Here is a 16,767-nt window from a genome sequence, read left to right as displayed (position 1 = left end):
AGGTGGGCCAACATCATTTCACCCAATTTTTTTTTTTTAATTTTGTTTAATAGGGAGCTCACACCAGGCAAGTTAAAGGGGGGCGTGATAAAACCTCATGGCTGAGGTGGATCCTAGGTGACGCTGATGTGTCGTGATAAAGCCCATAGGAGCTCCATCCACATCCTCCAACCTTAAAGTGAGTTAAAAAAATATAAATGAGCCGATCAAAACATAACAAACACAAAATAGCAAAAAATACACTATTTATAAGCTACTACATGAATTGTTATTATAGAAGAATATGTGTTTTGTCACTAATGGGAGTTCCACTCTTCGGCCAGCGGATGTTTTTGTGTTTTGTTGGGCAGGTAAGAAACACGCTTGTGTAGATCTTACCGGGGTGTCCCCACTTATCAGGCTCAGAGAAAATCATTTCGTGGCTGGCGAGGGTGTTTTGAATACAAAATCAGGAATAGTCACTAAGCATGAAAAAGTTTGTGCTAAGAATCAACATGTCTTCATTCCCTTTGCCTTTAATACTTCTAGGGCTCTTGCCTTTGAAGCTGTAAGGTTCCCGGATAGAGTGTCATGCACAACAATTTATCAACACCAAAGAACCATAGCTTTGTTTTTCGTAGAATTGGATTTGCTATTCAAAAGAGGGTTGCAAGGCAGCTTGTTACTCGTTTACCTGCCATAGTTATGTAATTTTCCTAACTATAATATTAATTCCCATTTGGTTTCAAAACACTTTTACTACCATTGGTTAGGGATTGCTTATTGAAACTCTTTTATAAGTTAATGAACAACAAACTCAGCTGCAGAGAGACATACACTATCCAAAATTAGAGAAACAGTCAACAAAAAATTACCCTTGCTATATCAAGTTCTAAACAAAACACAGTTTATCACATGAAGGTAATAATCGATCAAACTTGAAAAGACGCGACAAGAAGTTGAACACCAGATAAATAAAAAAGGATGCTAACATGATTTTGAAAAATACAGCAAACTCTCTCAGGTTTACTTCTTCTTCTTGGCAGCGTCTCCGGCTTTGGTCTGCACAATCAAGAAAATCACATTTAACCCGTTTAGTCATCAGAACTTATACGGGTCATATTGTATTGTTTAAACATTTGACCATTTACCTTCTTTACACCTCTGATCTTCTTCGCCCTGTTCTTTCTTTCCTTCAATTGCTTTCTTGACTTCTCAACCTTAGTATCCAAACCGTTCTACAAAACCAAAAATAAATATGAAAAACATAAAAAAAAAAAAAAAAGACGTGACATACACACGAACTTGAAATTTAAGATAGTTACCCTGATAAGCCTGTATTTCGGTTCATATTTCTTGGCGTTTTCAACAGAGTCATAGATCAATCCAAAACCAGTTGATTTACCACCACCGAAGTGAGTTCTGAACTTGAATACAAAGATGGCGTTTGGATCTTTAACTTCGTACATCCTAGCCAACTTCTCTTTCAATTCAGCCTGCAAAAAAAAAAGACATTTAAAAAAAAGATCTCGTTTACGTTAAAATATACCATTTTGGATTATGTGGTATTGGTAACAGATAAAACGTGCACGTGCACGTACACGCGCAAACGCACATAGCACAGAAGACACGTATTCATAAAGAGAACCAAAAAGTAGTAAAAGAGTATAAACCTTGGATACGTTGGGTCGTCCGGGATGAAGCACATCAATCACCTATATGAACATAACAGACATACTCGTCGGATTAATATTCAGATGTTGGAATTAAATTACAGCAATTGAAAAGTAGGCAGTTAAACATGAACTCACAAATTGCTTCCTGGAAAGAAGCCTATTGGTCATAAACTTCCTTGTACGGATTGTCACAGCCTTAGTGTCCGCCATTTTCACTGTTGAATCCCATAAAATGAAAAGTCAGCGACAATTATTTTTTTCTTTTTTTAAACGCGTAACTCACACACCCTATATTCTACTCTTATATATACACAGATACACCTTTTGTCCACCGTAGTATCTCACCTCTAAACCACCAGGCTAAGAGCCCTTCGGTCAAAAATAAATAAATTTTGGCTCCCTTACAACAATGTTGAGGTTCTACAACTGACTCTGTGCTTAAGCTCTTATCAAAATTCTAAACTCAAATAAACCGCTAACTAACACACCGTCTAACCCCATGGTTTTAAAAAACGCTTGAGGCGTGTTCCTCAACACCTCAAGGCACGCCTCGAGGCGAAACGGCCAAAAAAATGAGTCTGAGACGCGCCTCATGGGGTTTTTAGTGTTAATGCGCCTCAAAGGGGCTGGGGCGCTAAGAAGACTGCGCCTCAAGTGCGCCTCAGGGGATTTTGATAGTTGTTTTTGATGTTTTTGACTTTTTGAGTCAATTTCAAGCATTTCAAGTCTGGTTTATGTGTGTTTTTGATGATTTTGATGAATCTAATGATGAAATTAGTTAGTATAATGAATCCCGAAGTTTTTTTATTATAAAGAAACTCAATACGATTACAAACTAATGGCAGGTAGACGAGCAACAAGCTGCGCCGCTACCCCTTTCTGAATAGCAAACCCTACCCTGCTAAACACAAAATTCTGCCCCTTAACATGTGCGGTGTTACTGCTTACCACCTGTTGAACCCGCTTTAGGAACCGCCCCGCGTCAGGGGCGAGAGCGCCAAATGTATCGAAAGCGAACGGGACGAACACGTGCTGATTCTCGATGCAAGCTTTTTCGTGTTTAGTATAATTATTTTTTATAATATATATATTTTTTATATTTATTTATTTATACCGCCTCGTCCTTACGCCTCGTTTCGCCTCATGAGGCGAAGGGAAAACGCCTCAAAACTCGTTTCAGTTCTTTTAAACCTTGTCTAACCCTACACCATATGTCCACCATACATACCAAAAGAAGCACCCTACTAGCACAGCTTTAATAAGCAATACTTAAACCAGCTGGTAATTTTCTTCTTTATTAACTACATAATTAACTACATAATAAAAATAAATAAACATATTTTGGCTCCCCTATAAAAATGTTTAAGATTCTACAGATAACCCTGTGCCTAACCTTCACCAAAAATCTAAACAATAAAAAAAAAAAAAAAACATTTCGAAAATTTGAAGTACTACAAAACAAAGTTGGATTAAAATTGTTAAACAGCTAAAATTGGATAATGATTGCAAATTACTAATGATTTCTGATCTCTTTTCCTACTAAATTCTTCAATCAAATGCACACATACATCTATAATCTATTCAATCTTAATGTCTAATTTTAACCTAACATTCCGTACCATAAATACAACATTGATGTGAATTAAACAATGCCACCAGCAATTGAAAAGCCTTAAACAGTGATTACATCATATTAGAGTGAAACAAATCATCATTTGTTATAAAAAACGAAAAAGTATGAGTAAATCAACGCATGTGTTACAGGAATATACGAACCTGCTGCTGTTAGCTACTCCGGTGAACGGCGGCTCTGCCTCTGGTTCGTTCTTCTGCGAGTAATCGGCTGGGAAGAAAGAAGTGAGAAAACCCTAATATTCATGTATAAATGGGTGTGTAGAAATGGGGTATTTTTGGTTTGAGTGGGCTGGGTTGAAATCAAATATGAAATGGGCCCATAGATACTAGAGTGGGTTGTATATAATGTTATTTTGTTTTTAAACTAGGTGTTGCCCCGCCCGCGTTGCGGGGCACTAAGCCAAATATTTCTCTTTCATATACGTCTGTGTTTCGGTTACTTGTACATACTACTTATAACACGATCTCAAAAAACATTACATCGAGAAAACCAATTAAAATAAAACACTATCAATACTTTTGCAAAAAAAAAAAAAAACCCGATGGAAAGACTATAACTTTTAACTGGGGCAAAATTGTAATTTTTCAGGACAAATGACTGTGTGCCATGCAACCACCTGACACGAATAAAAATTACACCGAGTCAATAATTAAAACAAAACACTACCATATATTTGTAAAAAAAACTAAAACGGAAGCATGACTGTAATTTTACACTGGTGGCAAAATCGTAATTTGACAGAAAAAAAACAAAAACAATGGCAAACCTGTAAATTTGAAACCGAGGGCAAAATCGTAATTAGGATGGAGAGAAAAAACAAAACCAATGGCAAAACTGTAAATTTAAACGGGGCAAAATCGTAAATTGACTGAACCAATGGGGAAGTGTCAGGCAGCTGTGGGAACAAAATCGTAATTTTGAAATGGGAACAAAATCATAATTGTGAACAGAGGGCAAAATCGTAATTATATTTTGAACTGGGTGCGAAATCATAATTTTAAACTGAGCGCAAAATCATACTTTTGAGCTATGGGGGAAAACATTATTTTATTTTGAACTGTCGGCAAATACGTAATTTTGAGCTGAGGGCAAAATCGTAATTTCTAGCTAGGGGAAAAACATAATTTTATTTTGAGTTGGGGGCAAAACCGTAATTTTAAACGGAGGGCGAAACAGTAATTTTATACTGGGAATAAAATAAAAAATGAGTTTTTGAACTGATGGCAAAATCGTAATTTTATTTTAAACTGAGAGCAAAAAAGTAATTTTAAATAATGGCCAAAACCGTAATTTTAAACTGAAAATAAAATAAACTTAAAATAGGTTGATTCAATAGGGAAGTGCCAGGCAAGCTGCCTGGCACTATTCCCTCAAGTTGAAAATGTATATGTAGTAAATGTTTTTTTATAAACTCAAGAAATTCAATGGATGGACCACATGTTGCCACGTGTTACAACGTTTTTCAGAATTCTGGACATGTAACAACTTTTGTCAGGAGAGAGAAAGTTAATATGTTACACATCTTCGCCGTTTACATAGATGTAACATCACATGTTACACTTTTTTTGGTTTTCAACAACAAATTTTGCTGGTTTTACGAGGTGTAACGTTTTCGAAGTTAAAATTTACAAGTTTTCAATGTGTAGTGCATGTAAAAAACATATTACATGTTTTCATTGAAAAAAATTAGTGTAAGAGACAGGCCTGTTACATGTCAATGTGTCAGGCAGAAAAGTGAAAAAGCAAAAAACTGTTACACGTACTTTTGTCAGTCTGTAAGATGTTTCTGAAAGGTTACTTTATGTAGCATGCAATCTCACCTTAAGATTTCGAGATGGATGGTGGAGATTGAGTTTCTTGAGTTTTTAGGGCTCATAAGGGTTTTCTTATTATCCTTTCTCTCTCTCTATATAGTGTGAACCTTTCATTATTTATGTTTATCATATTATATTTTGTTAAAGAGTTTTTTTTCTTAAATAGGTTTAAGCAATAGGGTTGAACCCGGTTTGAGAGCTCAACCCGGTCCCAACCCAACCCGAACTTGTTTCATAGGGTTGCGCTTTACAAACCATCAACCCGGGTTGAACCCACTTAAACCAGTTTAATACATAATAGTTGTTGCATGTCACAAGAAAGGCGATATCTGTAGCGTTTGATCCGGAGTGTTGCTGACCCTCACCAGAGTGAAACAAAGTTTGCAAGTCAATCTGCCTTGGCATGGCCTGCTTTAAAACACAATAATGGTACTTGTCTTGACCGAAACCATTCACCCGACAGCCAACAAGACCGACCCACTCATTTAGAAAAAAAAAAAAAAAACACATGATGCACCTCATGTATGCTGTGTAAATGCAACATATATAGGTTCATCTTAGTTTCATTTTGTTTATGAAGACGACAAGTTATAGTCAATATTCTATAGAACATAATAAGAAACAAGAGGAAATCTCAAACAGAGGAATGTTAAGAAGGTTTTCTAGCATTTGCATCAGTGTTTCTCCAAGGATTGAGGGCTTCTCGCATGGCTTGTGCTTCCGGTGAATTCTCCCATGCTCTCTTTTCTGATTCAAGAACCGTCACTTTGTCGTCTGCACATAGAAACTGGATGTTAAAACGGTCCTTTGAAACTAAAAGAGACATGGGTTGAAGGTTGTCCAAAGTGCATTTTTAATACATATCTAAGTCGCTATATTCTGAAGATTAGATGCTTATTGTAAAAGAATAGTTTGGAAATCACAATTATTGGTTTAAGTTTTTATTAGAGACTGGAGACAATCTCTCCAGGTCAACCTTTGACCTGCGTCAAAACAATGTGTTTTAACTAAAAACCCATTTGGGCCCGTAACCCAACCTGATTCGTCACCTTGAAGGGAGACCGTACAACTGTACAAGTGCATTTAGGTTCAAACCATGTGCCCTATGCAGTTAATATCGGTGATATATCGGTCCCTTTAGTAAAATATCGGTGTCAAATATCGGTCAAAATATTTGTACTGATATTATTGGCGATATTGACCGATATAACCGATATATCACTGAATTATTGGTGTTAAATTGCTATATATATAAATTCTGCATTATATTAAAATTACCAATATCCCATCGAGATAACCTATATTTCAAATATCGGTCCTCGACCGATATCGGATATTTTACCGCATTAACTGCATAGCATGTGCCAATTGGATCTTTAACATGCACCACACACAGACACATACATGAAATAGGTTTGATAAAGGACATCCTGATCATGATCATAACTATGTACCTGCTCATGGCCCAATCATAATCGTGAAAAACTTAAGATTAATAGGGTGTACCTATTCACACACCCATTTGCCTATTGCACACCAAAAAGGTGTTTTTTTGTCCTATATGCACACCCTGCAGTGTCGAGCTTGGCTAAAGCGCGGCGTTTTGGGCCGGTTAACCAGACAAAGACTGACGGGTGTCTGATGGGTCTGTTGACCGGACCAAAACGTCGAGCTTTGGCCGCGTTAACCAGACAAAAGACTGACACCCGGTCAGTTTTTTGTCTGGTTGACAGGACCAAAACACGGCCAAAGCTCGGCGTTTTGGTCCGGTCAACAGACCCGTCAGACACCCGTCAGTCTTTGTCTGATTAACCGGACCAAAACACCGCGCTTTAGCCACAGCTCGACACTGTAGGGTGTGCATATAGGACAAAAAAACACCTTCTTGGGTGTGGCTATCTACACACCAACAGCTATATATGTAACAAGACGCATAAGGATCAGTTCTAATAAGCTATATTCAGATTTTAAAAAGCAAAACTAAAATACGAGTTCACACGCTATATGAACACACAAAACTAAACCAGTTACATTGTTGCAAATATGTACCCCTGACTTATTGGCAATCTATATCGGTTTTCATTTAATCTTGCAGTTGGCGCGATAACAGATGCCGGTTGGTAAATCAAAAGCATTCCTGTTCTAAAGGGTTTATGTATTGAACCTTAAAGGTCTTGCAGTTTTTGGATTAAAAAATAATAAAAAATCTTTTACCAATAATCCTAAAAGTTAAATAATCAGATACTACATTTAACAACCATCTTGATGGCCAACAATGGCTATTTAATTCATAGGCACACCTGCATATTTCACTAGTTAAATTTCTGTAATTAGAAAGAGTTAAATGCCATTTTAGTCCCTGTGGTTTGGGCCATTTTGCAAGTTTAGTCCAAAGGTTTCATTTTTCGCCTGTGGGTCCCAAAAAGTTTCACCGTTGCCATTTTAGTCCACTGGGTTATTTTTTCTATTAACGAGAAGGGCAATTCGGTCATTTTATATGTAATTCTTTTAACTAGAAGGGCAATTCAGCCATATAAAATGACCGAATTGCCCTTCTCGTTAATAGAAAAGATAGATGAAGTTACCCAATGGACTAAAATGGCAACGGTGAAATCTTTTTTGACCCACAAGCGAAAAATGAATCGTTTGAACTAAACTGACAAAATGACCCAAACCACAGGGACTAAAATTGCCTTTAGAGTAAAGTACCATTTTGGTCCCTGAGGTTTAGTCACTTTTGCCACTTTAGTCCAAAACTCAAACTTTTTAAATCTGAGTCCCTGTAGTTTCACTTTTATTGTCATTTTGGTCCAAAAATGAAATCAGCTCATTTTTAGTTAATAAAATCCTGTTATTTTGTCCTTTTTCTCAGGGGCAAAACGGTCAATATAATTTTATTATAACACATTATTAATTAAATTAATGAAATCAGCTGATATTTGGCCATTTTGCCCCTGAGGAAAAGTACAAAATAACAGGATTTTATTAGCCAAATATCAACTGATTTCATTTTTGGACCAAAATGGCAATAAAAGTGAAACCACAGGGACCCAGATTTAAAAGGTTTGAGTTTTGGACTAAGGGTGAAGGGGGTGCACACCTAATAGGTGAGTGCCCTCTCTTACGCCAAACCAATCCCCGTGTGCCACGTCAACTCCCCTCTTAAACTCCCCTAACACCCCCATTTGATGGCGCCACTCCCCTATTAGGTGAATTGTTTTTTTTTTAAAAAAAAAAAAAAAAAAAAAAAAGGAAAATACCTGATTGGACAGCTGCCTTCTCTCTCCTCCCTCTCTCTCGGTGAGCCGCCACCGGTTCCCCACCATCTCTCCTCCCCGATTTCCTCTCCCGAAGGGCTGGCGGAGCTTTGCCGATCGGGATCTCACCTCCCCGATGAGCTTCACCGAATACGCCCCGAGTGCCCTAAAGTGTTAAAAGTGACCAAACCTCAGGGACCAAAATGACAGTTTACTCTTGCATTTAACTCCAGTAGAAATGATGAAACTAGGGCACTTTCAAACCCAAAAAAATAAAATAAAATCAGATTAAAAATAAAAATTCAGTGGTGATGAATAAAGATAAAATAAAACCTTAATAGTGGTGATTAACCTGAATATATAGTTTGATAAACACAAACAGATAAACAAAATTCAACTGGCAAATGATAAAAACTGAGTGGATTCATTATATATAAGAAAGGTGTGACTTACAGAAGCCGGTTTTGATCATAAAATACTCCATTGAGCCTCCGATTGCAGCTGATACGACTCCAATCTTCACGTACCAGTCCAGAAACTTCATTGAGTTACAACGAGAATGGTAAATTACAGAGCTAAAGACCTCAGATCTGCCGCCGGCTGGTAAAATTAGAAGGGTCGAAAGATTTGTCAGCGTTTCGGGTATTACCAGGCCACGCCCGACATACCTGATGAAACCTACAATAAAGTGAAATAATCAACATACCTGCTGCAAACGTGATGGACGGTGGCAGTGTGGAGGAGGCCGCCGCCGACGCTGTGATGAGAACGTGATCTTTTGAGGGAGGCGCTGTATGTATCTCTCGTTCGTTGCTGTGGGAGTAAGCGGATAATGGGGAAAATCAGGTGGGTAGGTGGCGGGCATTTTGTCAGTTTGGGTCGGGTCGAATGTGTGTTTTTAATAAAGTTTATTTAAAAAAAAAAAAACAAAAAAAGTGGTGGGTCCCACATAAATTATATTTATTTTTTAGGTATTAATTTAACAGTAAGGGTATTTTTGTCATTTAACATCTACTTAACTGAGAAAACTAACCTCCATCCGCTTCAGGGACTATCCGAAAACGAATGTGCAAAAGTTGAGGACTATAGTTATAATTTTAAAAGGAGTTAATAGCCAAAATGGTCCCAGAGGTTTGCTCACTTTTGCCACTTTAGTCCAAAATCCAAAAATTTTAAATCTGGGTCCCTAAGGTTTGCATTTTATTGTCATTTTAGTCCAAATTTCAAAAACCCCCTTTTTTGACTGTTGCAACCAGCCTATTTGAGAGAGATGATCTGGGTTCTTGATCTGGGTTTGTTATAATAACTCATAAAAATGACCAAAATACCCTTGCGTAAAAGGACAAAATAGGCTGATTGCAACAGTCAAAAAAGGGGGTTTTTGAATTTTGGACTAAAATGGCAACAAAATGCAAACCTCAGGGACCCAGATTTAAAAATTTTGGATTTTGGACTAAAGTAACAAAAGTGAGCAAACCTCAGGGACCATTTTGGCTATTAACTCATTTAAAAGTGTAGCAAATATAGGGGTAACTTTGTAGAATAGTAATCAAGTTTTAAATGTGTTCCAATTAGGTCACTCAAGTTTCAAAAGTGCTCCAATCAGGTCACTCAATATTCATTCTTTATTAAAATTAAGGGTCTTTTCATCAATTTCATAGGTAACCGTGGTGATGTGAATTTTTGTTTCTTTTTTCTCTTTTATTTGATGCTAACGTCGAGTGATGACGTGGATTGTAACTTGTTTTTTTAATTTTTAATGTAATTAAATGGTTTTTATTTTTAATAAATATAATTTCATATATTAAAATAATTCGACACCAGCATCTTATGCTCCATTTTTTTCTTGACACATGGAAAAAAGGACATGACTCGATTTGAATGATAAGTTATCTAATTGAGACAAAAACAACACCAGTGACCTAATTAGAACACTTTTGAAACTTGGTTATTATTCTGTGAAATATTCCCGCAAATAAATATATGTGAAAATGGAGCCAACCGAAGTAACTATCCGAATATTTTTCTCTAAAACATCCCACACAAAACCATCCACCCACCCACCGCACTTTGATTCTAGTGCCATGGACTTGGTTAATCAATTTTCCTTGCACCTTTTAGGAACCTAATGAGGATGTAACAGGGAAACTTAAAAATCAAGGTCTTACTCGACTTTGCAATGTTGGTATGTGAAAAAATAGATTAGAAAATATAATCATCACATAACACAACGGATATATACTCTTTAACTAATAGTTCATCTTTACAATTTTTCTCTATGAATGATAGAGATCGTCTATGGACATACTTCCCACTAAGAACTTAATTATCACATCATCATTTCTCACTAGTAAGACGACCACCTCTTCGCTTATCATTAATACAAGTAGCGATGAACTTATTTGATCTAAACTTTTCTTGCTTTTTTTTGTGTAAGGCGTCTACCCCTTTTAAGAGGTGAATAGTTCAAATCCTGCAAGATGCTTGTAGGAGCATGTTACTTTTTCATTAAAGAAAAAAACTATAAATTTTCAAAAGTTACATTAAGTTGCTAAATATATAAACCCAAGTTTGTTAACTGAAAATGAATTACAAGGAATAAGTTGCTAAATATATAAACCTAAGTTTGTTAACTGAAAATAAATTACAAGGAAACAAAAACACTACAAATATAGAAAATGTTTTATTTGAGCAAGGAGTAATTATTAGTTTGTTAAATTGTTAACAAGTCACTATCCATTGCTTATATTCGCAAATGTCAGTAAGTGGGTTAACTCAAACGCGACATGATTTTACATGTGTCTGGTATGATACGAAAAAATACATACGTCGTTTTGGGTTGGATAATTCAATCCATCAACCTCACCCGACTAACACCTCTAACAGATCCTACGTAAATTTGATAACATCTTAACTAGTAGGATTGTAATATCTTAATTTTAATAACCTTAACAAGTGCATGAAGCCCATAAATTCAATTAATAATAACTTAAATATATATTTACTTTATTTTACTTAACAAAATATAAGTCTCATCCACTTTTTTTCCTCGTAAATGGACTTACCCCCTAAATGTTGTGGTTTGCAAGTATAATATAAAAAATATTGATTTCTTGATCCATCTTTTGATTAACTCATGTAGATGAGAGGTTGAGCTAACATGCCTCACTTTTCTTACCAACCAAAGAGCAAATCTTATATTTCTCTAATCTAATGCATATAAATTGATATCTAGATATACAAAACCAATCAATTCATAGGTTTATCAACAATGTCGTCTCGCAAACACCTTTTCGTTGTCATACCATTGTTGATCATCACACTCACATCAATGAGTAGCATCATTGTAGCGGATGCAAGAAACCTTCTCGAGATTGGTTTTCCAGATATTCCTAAACCAGAACTACCGGACTTTCCAGAGATTCCCAAGCCTGAACTACCCCACTTACCCGAGATTCCTAAACCAGAACTACCAGACTTGCCAGAGATTCCAAAACCAGAACTGCCCCATTTGCCATCCCTAGAAGTGCCAGACTTAACTCACTTGCCGGTTCCAAAATTTCCTGATTTGCCCAATGACTTTCCTATACCAACTGAGATACCGTAAATTATTTCATCGACCTCTTGTATTGAAATTCCTGTTTGGCTACTAGTGTCGCCATGTTATTTTATTTTAAGCAGTGTTTGGTGTTTAAATGTTGTATGATGTCAAAAGTTTGTATTGTGTAACAACTACTACTTGTTTATGTTGATATAATGTTATGAACTTCTTTTTTTGTTATCTGGTGTGGCAAGATGAACCAATATTTAAATATGAACCACCAACATATTGACTGAGATCAAGTTAATTTTTTTTTTTTTTGTAACATAATTTTATTCAGTGAAAGATGAATTTATTCTAAGATCAAGAACTGAGACATCATAATAAATATGATTTTGACTAGGAAAAAAGGGCCAGAAGCAACATTTTGAAAAATATAAGTTAGTCTGGATTGCGTACGATGTTTTCTCTGGTGATCGCAACTAAGTTTCTCTATTTTTTCACTAATGTCACTTTGCGTATGATGTTTTCTCTGGTGATCGCAACTAAGTTTCCCTATTTTTTCACTAATGTCACTCGAGATTTTGTTGTTTTTCTAAAGGCTCACGAGTCTCATTTGCAGTTCCACTCTTGCGCCATTAAGTGACGTGTTAGGTAACATTTCCTAATGCTTATGTGAATTATATAAAAAGTGACGTGACTTTTTTTAGTTCAATAAAAAAAGGTAAAAGCTGGTATGTGACGGTAGCGTAGCGCACCTTGATAGGCTTTTGTCTTATGTCGGGTTCACCATCACCTTGTTTGAAGTTTTTCAGTTTCATAAGATGGTGTTATGTATTACCAAAACTAGCTTGTGGTGTTTTAACATTTTAGATAATGGTCCCGAATAAAGTGGTAGATGACGATCAACCCCACTCATCCACTCTCCATGTGGCTAGAACCCTCAAACTCAGTGGCGAAGCTTGAGATATTCGACGGGGGGTCGAAAACATATATACCAAAAAATTTCTATAGAACCAGGGTTCGAAAATGTATATACCCAAAAATTTCTATAAGAAATTTTCTATAAGAAAACCACATGTATTACACTACTGAGCGAAAAGTTCGGGGGGTCGAAAACGTATATACCCTTCTAACCTGGGCCATTTTGATTTCCTGATCCATCATTTGATTAACTCATGTAGATGAGAGGTTGAGCTAACATGCCTCACTTTTCTTACCAACCAAAGAGCAAATCTTACATGTCTCTAATCTAATGCATATAAATTGATATCTTGATATACAAAACCAATCAATTCATAGGTTTATCAACAATGTCGTCTCACAAACACCTTTTCGTTGTCATACCATTGTTGATCATCACACTAACATCAATGAGTAGCATTATTGTAGCGGATGCAAGAAACCTTCTCGAGATTGGTTTTCCAGATATTCCTAAACCAGAACTGCCAGACTTTCCGGAGATTCCCAAGCCTGAACTACCTCACTTACCCGAGATTCCTAAACCAGAACTACCAGACTTGCCAGAGATTCCAAAACCAGAACTATAAACAATAGAAGTTTGTATTGAATCAAGATACATTCTAGTTATTTACAACACAATATATAGAGGTACAATGATTACAAAATAATTACAAGGGCTTGATCTTTGGGCAAGAATTATGGATGGTAAAGGGCTTGATCTTTGGGCAAGAATTATAGATGGTCAATCATCTTGATTGATTGGTTAAATGGAGAGAATAATATTCCATTTAATGGTGACTTAATTAGTGGGTTTGATACGCCCCCGCAAGATGGAGGATCCATTGGAGACTCCAATCTTGGACCGAAAAAGCAGGAAAGGTGCCCGTGGAAGCGGTTTGGTGAGGACATCCGCAAGTTGATCCTTTGAGCTGACGTGAAGGACTTTAAGTTGCCCGGAGTTGACTTGTTCCCGTACAAAGTGATAGTCCAAGGCTATGTGTTTCAGGCGTGAGTGGTAAACTGGATTTGCACATACATAGGTGGCCCCGGTGTTGTCACAGTAAAGCAAAGAAGTGCTCACATTTGGTAGACCCAGTTCACCGAGTAAATTTTTAACCCATGAAAGTTCAGCTGCGGCATTAGCAAGAGCTTTGTACTCAGCTTCGGTGGATGATCTAGAGACCGTTTTCTTTTGCAGATTTCCAAGAGATGATATTGGACCCAAGGTATAAAATGTATGCTGTAGTGGATCGTCCCCCATCATTGATACCACCCCAGTCTGAGTCCGAGAAGGCTTGTAAGTTAAGGTTGGTATTGCGCTTCAAAAACAACCCGTGATGTACCGTTCCTTTCAAATATCGGAGTACCCGTTTGAGAGCTTGCCAGTGTGATTGTTTGGGTGAATGCATGAATTGAGATAATTTATTGATGGCAAAGGAGATGTCTGGACGGGTGAAGGCTAGGTACTGCAGAGTACCTACCAGTTTTCTGTAGGGTGTGGGATCGACTGGAGGAGAGGAATTATTAGAGGAAAGTGGGTCAGAAACGCTTAAAGGAGTGAGAACCTCTTTTGCACCATCCATTTTAAAGGTGGTGAGGACATCTTGAATGTGGCGATGTTGAGAAAGAAATAGACCATGGGCGTAGGAATGACTTCGATTCCTAGGAAGTGATGGAGAGGGCCTAAGTCTTTGATAGAGAATTGTTTGCTTAGGGCTTGAACAAAGGAATCCATGAAGGGATTATGATTTCCCGTAAGGACAATGTCATCGACGTACACAAGGAGATAGCAAGTGATATTATTGAGGTTGTAGACAAAGAGGGAGGGATCAGAAAGACATTTTTTAAAACCAAAGCCAATGAGAAATTTGGTTAGTTCAATGTACCAAGCACGCGGTGCTTGCTTAAGGCTGTAGAGAGATTTTTTGAGTTTGCAAATGTGACGAGGGAATTCCGAATTTGTGAATCCGGGAGGTTGTATCATAAAAACATCTTCATGAAGGGTCCCATGAAGAAACGCATTGTTTACATCTAGTTGACGTAAAGGCCACCCTTTTGAAAGGGCAATGGAGAGAACGGTGCGAATGGTAACGGGTTTAGTAACAGGGCTAAATGTTTCATGATAGTCTTTTCCATATTGTTGGTGAAACCCTTTAGCAACAAGACGTGCTTTGTATTTGTCAATTGTGCCATCGGGTTTGCGTTTGATTCAAAATACCCATTTGCAACCAATAGGAGTTTGGGTTGTGTGAGGTACAAGTTCCCATGTGTTGTTATGGATGAGAGTATTGTACTCCAGATCCATGGCGTGGCGCCAATCCGGATCTTTCAAGGCTTGAGTATAAGTGGATGGTTCAAGAGATACGGGTAGAGGATGAATGGTGGTGGAGTTAATGAAACTTGAGTTGTAGTATTTTGAATTGGGTTTGGGTTGTCTGCGAGTTCGTGGAGGATGGTTGTGGGGAGAGTCCGTAGGGGAACCGGGTTGGTTTGTTTGGGATTCGGGTGAGATGGGCGTAGTAGATGGGTTGGAGCCGGTTGATGGACTGGTCGGTTCATCGGGCTGAGGTAGTGGGCCGTTATGTGGATCAGTGGCGTCAGTGGGTAATGAGCCGTTTGGAGATACAAGGGGAGGGGAGGATGGTATAGGTGGTTGTGTAGTTGGGCTTGGAGTATTGGAGTTGGGAATTGGGCCATTGCTATGTAAAGAAAGGTGGGCTGGGCCGTGTATAGGAGGGGTGGCAGCGATTTGGGTTTCGGGTGTGGTGGGCGGTTGGGTAGAGTGTGGATGGTGTGTGGTTGGTTGAATGTTGGGAGGTTGTGGTTGAGAAGGGTGAATGGTGTTAGGAGAGGGAGACGTTGGTGAGGAAATTGGATTCGAGGGTTGTGGTGGTAAGAAAGTATCGAATGACACATGTTTGGGATTGGAATTGGTGGCTTGAGATGGAAAGATGTGGGGAACAAATTGGACATGGCGAGAGTGGTAGAGTTTGTGATTAAGGGGGTCATAGCATTTGAATGCCGACTTGGAGGATGAGTACCCTAGGAAGATGCACGCCATTGAACGTGAGTGTAGTTTGGAAGTGGCGTATGGTCGTAACCATGGGTAGCAAAGGCAACCAAATGGTTTGAGTTTGGAATAACTGGGAGTGGTTTTGAACAACATATCATAGGGTGATTTGTTGTGAAGGGTGGGTGTAGGTAAGCGATTAATGAGATGAGTAGCGGTTTGAAAAGCATGAGACCAAAAATGTTGTGGTAAGTGGGAGTAGTGGAGTAATGCGAGGCCAGTTTCAACAACGTGTCAGTGACGTCGTTCGGCAATACCGTTTTGTTCCGGTGTGTGAGGTGGTGTCGTGTAATGGGAGATACCTTGAGAGGCAAGATATGGTGAGAGACCCACATATTCACCCCCATTATCAGTGAATAACGCAACAATGTTGGTTTTTAAAAATTTTTCAACAAGAGATTTAAATTGTGGAAAAAGAATTTTGACATCAGATTTTCGTTTGATTGGGTATAACCAAATGTATTTGGAAAAATAGTCAACAAAAATGACATAGTATTTAAAGCCATCTATTGACGTTTTTACGGGACCCCATACGTCGGAGTAGAGAAGTTGTAGTGGTTTAGCAACAAAAGAATTTTTGCCAAAAGGTAGTTTGTGGCTTTTATTTAGTGAACATGAAGCACAATGAAAAGACTCATGGGTCACCTTATTACTATGAAGTCCTAATTTAGAAATTAAAGACTTAAACACTTGAAGCGATGGATGTCCAAGTATGTGGTGCCACATGAGAAGAGAGTTTGTTTGGGTGTTGTTGATTTGAGGAGACAAGGAGATTGGTCCATAGTAGACATCATTGATGTTTACTCCCCGCATGAGACGCGCCCCCGTGCG

The 16,767-nt window shown here is 37.8% G+C and overlaps 3 protein-coding genes across 3 annotated transcripts; 1 reads left to right on the top strand and 2 right to left on the bottom strand.

Annotated features, from left to right (window-relative positions):
* Positions 1-801: 801 nt before the first annotated feature.
* On the bottom strand, positions 802-3,578 carry LOC110910291 (40S ribosomal protein S24-1). The gene is made up of 6 exons (XM_022154983.2): positions 3,432-3,578; positions 1,791-1,870; positions 1,653-1,694; positions 1,305-1,475; positions 1,131-1,217; positions 802-1,041 (listed from the first exon to the last, which is right to left on the bottom strand). The coding sequence occupies exons 2-6, from the start codon at positions 1,863-1,865 to the stop codon at positions 1,006-1,008; spliced, it is 411 nt and encodes a 136-aa protein (XP_022010675.1). The 5' UTR covers positions 1,866-1,870; positions 3,432-3,578; the 3' UTR covers positions 802-1,005.
* Positions 3,579-5,601: 2,023 nt separating this feature from the next.
* LOC110910290 lies at positions 5,602-9,204 on the bottom strand. Its single transcript, XM_035984114.1, has 3 exons — positions 9,069-9,204; positions 8,816-8,962; positions 5,602-5,879 (listed from the first exon to the last, which is right to left on the bottom strand). Exons 2-3 carry the CDS (start codon positions 8,904-8,906, stop codon positions 5,755-5,757), a joined length of 216 nt encoding a protein of 71 aa, XP_035840007.1. The 5' UTR covers positions 8,907-8,962; positions 9,069-9,204; the 3' UTR covers positions 5,602-5,754.
* A 2,429-nt stretch (positions 9,205-11,633) lies between these two features.
* On the top strand, positions 11,634-11,969 carry LOC110913193 (protein PELPK1). Its single transcript, XM_022158038.1, has one exon. It carries the CDS (start codon positions 11,634-11,636, stop codon positions 11,967-11,969), a length of 336 nt encoding a protein of 111 aa, XP_022013730.1.
* Positions 11,970-16,767: the final 4,798 nt, after the last annotated feature.

The sequence above is a fragment of the Helianthus annuus genome, chromosome 15 (assembly GCF_002127325.2).
Source record: "Helianthus annuus cultivar XRQ/B chromosome 15, HanXRQr2.0-SUNRISE, whole genome shotgun sequence".
In the NCBI taxonomy this organism is placed as follows: domain Eukaryota; kingdom Viridiplantae; phylum Streptophyta; class Magnoliopsida; order Asterales; family Asteraceae; genus Helianthus; species Helianthus annuus.
The sequence above is the reverse complement of the archived record's forward strand: the minus strand, read 5'-3'. Positions and strand labels throughout refer to the sequence as shown.

Bases quoted from the DNA above. Each gene is read 5' to 3' on its own strand.
- LOC110910290 (XM_035984114.1), bottom strand. From the start codon at position 8,906: ATGAAGTTTCTGGACTGGTACGTGAAGATTGGAGTCGTATCAGCTGCA. The intron at 5,880-8,815 runs GTAAGTCACACC...TTCTATGTGCAG, and splicing joins TATGATCAAAACCGGCTTCT to ACGACAAAGTGACGGTTCTT.
- LOC110910291 (XM_022154983.2), bottom strand. From the start codon at position 1,865: ATGGCGGACACTAAGGCTGTGACAATCCGTACAAGGAAGTTTATGACC. The intron at 1,476-1,652 runs GTTTATACTCTT...TTTTTTTTGCAG, and splicing joins GACGACCCAACGTATCCAAG to GCTGAATTGAAAGAGAAGTT. The intron at 1,042-1,130 runs GTAAATGGTCAA...TTGATTGTGCAG, and splicing joins AGATCAGAGGTGTAAAGAAG to ACCAAAGCCGGAGACGCTGC.
- LOC110913193 (XM_022158038.1), top strand. From the start codon at position 11,634: ATGTCGTCTCGCAAACACCTTTTCGTTGTCATACCATTGTTGATCATC.